The 5,756-nt window shown below is 41.8% G+C and overlaps 1 protein-coding gene across 1 annotated transcript in view; it reads left to right on the top strand.

The window, feature by feature from the left end:
* LOC102215543 (cilia- and flagella-associated protein 61-like) overlaps positions 1 to 983 on the top strand; it is a 22,330-nt gene extending 21,347 nt beyond the window's left edge. The window contains exon 15 of the mRNA XM_005732817.2: positions 852 to 983. Coding sequence (XP_005732874.1) covers positions 852 to 983 — 132 coding nt within the window. The remainder of the gene's footprint in view (positions 1 to 851) is intronic.
* The last annotated feature ends 4,773 nt before the right edge of the window (positions 984 to 5,756 follow it).

Genomic DNA, 5,756 nt, shown 5'->3' with positions numbered 1-5,756 from the left:
TTTTTTTTTTTCTCAGTGTTGTTTTCATTCAATAAGGTGCATTGTGGGGCCAATCTGTTTAATTATAGAAAATGAAGGCGACATTAGCTGCCTCAGATCACAGTGAGAGGAGGCGAGAGAGACGATTGGCCTTGGAGAATTGGGAAATTGGAGCGGCGTGTTCGACCAATTCCTGTGGGACGCTTTTGTGATTGTTGGAGAAAAGGGTTCCTTAACTCTCAGGTCACACATTTGATCCCTTCCCATCCCAGCGGTCTTTCCGTTTTGGCTAAAATTAAATGTGCTTTGCACGAAATGTTATTCATGCTACTTGTAATTATACGCTTATGCAGGGAGGCAGGACTCTGCATATTTTGGCAGATTGCGTGTCAGCTCATTAAAATTCTTCTTCCCTTGAAAAAAGATGTATAAAAAGTTCATTTGCTGTTGGAAATTTGCAGCATTTAATGTAATTTCCTTTTTCCTTTTACGCAAGAAAATCCCTTTGCTTTGAGCCGTTTCTGCTCAAATGCTTGTGAACTTTTTTGAAAACTGGTGAAAAGCATGATTGATGGCGTGTCCATTAAGTTTCACACAGCGCAGACGTTTAGGGCCTAAGATTCAGCACGAGTCGCGCTTGAATGTCACAGAGTATAAAGAGAAAAGCTGAAAGCTTGCAGGCTGATGAGGTACCCCGATGAAATCTGCTGAGCTGTGAATGGGAGAAATTGGACAGGTCATTATGTAATGATAAGTACATTTGCTGCATTTATTTAATTTCCTGAAAATGGTGTCAGTCGTTCTGGGAGTGATGTGTCGCCTCCAGATGGGGGTAAACGTGACAGACCGTCTCCTCTCTTTGTTTCTCTTAGGCACCGTTTGCTCTCAGCCTCGTCAGCAGAAAGTTGACCATGGAGCCAAAGGTCACCATTAATACCCGGATTGTGCTGGTGGGAGCTTCGGACACAGGTTTAGCTTTCCTCGAGGTGCTTTGTTCCTGGTGAGTCTGCCTCTGAACTAACTCCAGGATTGATTGTGGCTGTACTTTCTAAATTTGTGGCAGGAGTGACAGCGTTTTTCCTATTTCACTCTGATCCGATTAGCTGTTTGGTGTCCCGGGGCAAAAATTTGCTCAAGCCCTTATTAAGCCTCTCACAGAAACCTCTCACCATCTGTGCATTGTGTATGTACCTTATCATCTCCAAGTCCCCATCAAGCACAGAGCACACAGCTCTGCTGCACACGGCACACAGCTTCATTAGCTGCTCAGAATCTCACCTATACACTCAAAGTGCTCCCAAGAGTTTCTGTCTGTCGGGTAGTTTGTGGTGAACAGGCGGATGTAAATGTGCCACGTACAAGTGTAGCCCGATGTATACAATATTGTTCCTTTGTGCCATAGAGTGCCACTGTTGCCACCAACATATGACATATTCCTTCATGAATCATTATAGTCATATTCAATCTGACCATACACACCAGCCGGTTGCCCCAAATACTCACAGGATCAAATATAGATTAATCCACTTCTAAAAGTAGTTCCTGATAAATTTATCATGTTTACTCATGTTTAATAAAAATTGATTGAACTTTTAAAGTTGCTCTTATGGCATTGATTAAACTGCTAAAATTAATTTGTGTTTAAGATTACATATTCAAAATAGGTCACAGTGGATGTCTCCATATATGTCTAATAATGAAAGTCTGTGTAAATGGCACTCAGAATCATCAAGTGGCGCAACCTGTAGTACAAACACTTAAACATGCACCTCATGTTTCTGAATCAGTAACTGTCTGCAGACAATGATGTCTGCTATAAGCACAAACAGGTCACACTGCATGTGGCAAAGAAGAAGAACACGGTGAGGATGCAGGTGCTGTAATAGATGTTAGAATGAAACGTGTTTAGGTGCCCGAGTAGCCCAGAGCCTCTCACTAGAGCTTCTGTTTCATTTCTTTATCGCCTTTCATGCCAGGAATCCAAACCTCTGGAAATGTCACTTGACTTCAGCTCAGGCGTCTTCTGTTTGCCTCTGTCCTCGCTCCCTGAGATTAACTGCTCCAGCAAATAATAAGAAGCAGAGGGCTGCTGATTCAGAGCCAGCTGATAGCTGCCAGGCAACCAGGGTTGTTGTTTTGAGAGAGCGAGATCTCTCAGCGCTCATAGAGCTGGTGAGGCTGGCACTGCGGCGGTGCCGGGGCAGGCGCACGCAGCTGTCTGAGGCCTGGCATTCAGCGGGGCCAGAGCCGGCCCCCTTTAATTAGCCACTCCACTGTTTCCCCCGTCAGGATCTGCTGCAGCGATCTGTGTTTGCTGTCACTAATGAGTTGACTAATGAGGCAGTTAGTGTCTACTGGACTAATGGTGAGGCGGCAACACATTTAGAGGGTGAAAGATGGGTCAGTTTCGGCCTGCGAGGGGCCCCCCTTATCAGCCTTGCCCAAATGTCCACCCCCCTCCACACCAACACAGATTTCCTTGTGCTCATTGAGTCCAGCCCCCCCCCTCTCCATTACTGGCTGGGACGGGGTCAGGCAGATAAAGAGCTCTGCAGCGGCTCAGCCCTTTGCTCACCGCGGTCAGACTGCAGGGTCACCACAGCTGTCTGTCACCGGCAGATAACAGAGCAAATCCAGAGCTGCTGATTTTTTCGCATCCAGACGCCAATAATGGGCCATAATGCCTCAGCGCTGCAACAAAAAATCCATCTTCTGGCACGGATTGACAAGAAAGTTTGACTGTGGTCGCTGTCAGATTGTTGCTGTGTTATTGTGTTGTTGTTATTATTCGCATGTTCATGTCAGAAAGCAACGCTTAAACCAATGCTGACACAAAGCACGGAGGCATTTTTATCTGATCCAGCTATAAATATTGTTTGCTGGGAAATGTGTTTATTATGCTAATATCTACAGGTCAGTAATGTAGAACTTTTAAAGGAAAGAAAAGTTACTTTAGGTGATTCGTCAAATCATTTATATTTTTACCTTTTTGTTTGTTTCTTTCTTTCTTCAGTAGATGGAAGGTCTCTCAGCTTGCTAGTTATCACATTCCAAATTAAAGTTATAGCAGTAACTTTATAGCCAAGCCTCAATAACACAATCATTTTTTATATGCCTAAATGCTTCCTAGCCTAACATTCACATTTTAATCAACATGTCAGGACTAACTCATAGTTCAATATCTTTGGCATGCAAACAGGAGCAGCCAGGGATCAAACCACCAACCTTCTGCTTTGTAGATGACCTCTTCTACTTTATCATACTATTACCTGCTCATTAGTGTAAGTAATGTGCTGGAGGTTGAACGCCTGCTAGCAGCTAACTGCCAGTGACAGAGCGACTTGCTGGTCTTGTGAGGATGCTGATTCATAAAAACTGGAATTTTGCTTATTTCACTAATTTTTCCACCCCCATAGATTGGCATTTGAGTACCACCCACTAAGATGGAGCAGCAAGGTTTATGACTAATACTGCAGTCAGCCTACAGGTGTAATTTGAGACCAACTTTACAAAATGTGCAGTATAATGAGTCATTTAATGAAAGCATTATATAAAAACCAGCAACTTTTGGCTCACATCAAAGTGCTAAGCAGATTTTCATTCAGCTGACCAGGTGGTGTCTTTGGAATCAGCTTCTGTTTATCATCTCCGTGGAGCTGTGGTGCAGGATATTTAATAGTACCTGTAATATTTTACAGGTAAAATAAGCACCCAGGAAAGTCTGTTTTTGGTTATTTGGCTGTAGTTGTAGTCCTGTAACAATCCTGTATACCAGATATAACCTTAAAGTACCTCTTCAATATGAGGAACCAAGCACAGCCATCGTGTGTTTACCACATGCCTCACTGCATGTATCTACTGCTATAACTGCTCACTAATATGAAACAACAGCCTTCCCATGTACAATCGGTTTAGCAGCATTTTGGTGTCTGGTGTTGTCAATGTGCGCCGCTGGGCGTTAATTTAGCAGGAAGCACAGATAAGAACAGAGCAGGAGGTGATCAGAGTGTCAGGGTGATAAGGCTGGACGCTGCGAGGTACACACACACTTTGCTATTCACTGAGCGTAGGAGCTGGAACTGCTGTTATCAGCTGTGTAATGTCCTGTCGGCCACAACAAAGGAGGCCATTTGCATCACAAGAGATGGTTTATACTGTCAACAGTAAACTCACAAGAGCTCAGACGGCTCCGGTTTTTCATGCTCAGGAACCACAAACGCATCAGCAGGCTGGAGAATGTGCACCTGAGAAGCTTTACGCTTTGTAAACATGCCTACATTGGTAAACAGAGGGATTTTAAAAGGTTTATGATTTATGTAAAAGCACCCTAATATGTAATTTCAACAGTGTACTGAATTTTGAATTAAAGCTAAACTCCTGAGCTGCTCTTTTTAGCCCCGTGTAATTTACGTTTGCCAATCTTTACAAACGGAAACTTGCCAGCGAACTGAGGATAACTACCCCCCCCCAAAAAAAAAAAACAAACAAAAAAAAAAAACCAGACAGTGTGACAATGGTATAAATAGCTGTTTTCAGTTCAGTGCATTCAGATCTGTTTTAGTTTCTATTTTGTAGAACTTGTTTTCTCGTTTGGATCATGGTGTCAGGAGTCAGCTTTAAATCAAGCTCAAGTGTATTGAAAACGCAGTGTCCGCAGTAAATGAGCTGCTAAAGGTGCAGGATGGGCTATCATGACAACGTTTCAATGCACCGCCGTTTCAGTTCATAAAACCATTCTGCTATGTTTGTGTTCTCAGGTTAAAGGTGGATAACAGTCTGCTGTTTGCGCAACAGTTCAGACGCAGGCAACATTTTTCAGTCTAATATTGGCGTTCCAGTTTCTGTGTCTGCATACATATTTAAATAACCGGATAAAAAACACGACCCATTATACAACATCCCAGTTTCAGTGTTACTTAAGTTTAGTTATTGTTAAATTGGTGTTAAGCAGTTTTGTTACACTTAGATAGCACAGAGGATACTTAAATTTGACAAAAGTATACTAGAGGTGTGCTACAAGGTGTCTTTAGCTGTTTGTGTATCCATGCGAATGTCAGGAACATCTGTCAGTCAGTGGTGACACACCCACACAGACCTAAGAAGAAGACTGATTAGCCTGAGTAAGTGAAATATGGAAAGGTTGTTATTCCTCCGGTGTTCAAGACATTTAAACATTACGATAAAGGTAGCTTTGAGCGCTGTAAACTAACTTTTTGGATAAATAATGTTGAAAGAGTAGAGAAAAAATAAAAAAGCTTCACTCTTGTCAAAAGTAAACATGTTAATAGACATATGCTCATAGCTCAGTATGCAATACTCAGTGCTTGCTGCTATTGTTATCCAACCACTGCACTTCCATTTTGCTGCTACTCGGCATCTAAAATGTCAACTGTGTCATTGTATCCTTGAATTTCCCAACTGTGGGACCAATAAAGGCTTTGTTGTCTTAACTTATCTATGATTCTTTACCTGGCCTTATATTCCCGTAACACAAAATCATCACTATATCAACTGAGTTGTGACTTTTATTCCATATTTTCTTCTTTTTGTGGCTAGCTTTAGTCTGCTTTTCTAAATGTTTTTATACATCTGTGGACAAAGGCAAGGCAAGTTTATTTGTATAGCACAATTCAACAACAAGGTGATTCAAAGTGCTTTACAGAGACATTAGAAACAAGAACAAATAAAAAGCATGATTTAAAATTGATTAAAACAAGCAAATAAACTAACTAACTAATTAACAAACAAACAAACAAACAAACAAACAACAGTATATA

The sequence above is a fragment of the Pundamilia nyererei genome, unplaced genomic scaffold (assembly GCF_000239375.1).
Source record: "Pundamilia nyererei isolate P.nyererei 1_Seehausen unplaced genomic scaffold, PunNye1.0 scaffold00048, whole genome shotgun sequence".
NCBI classification, from domain to species: domain Eukaryota; kingdom Metazoa; phylum Chordata; class Actinopteri; order Cichliformes; family Cichlidae; genus Pundamilia; species Pundamilia nyererei.
This window is presented reverse-complemented; position numbering and strand designations above follow the sequence as displayed.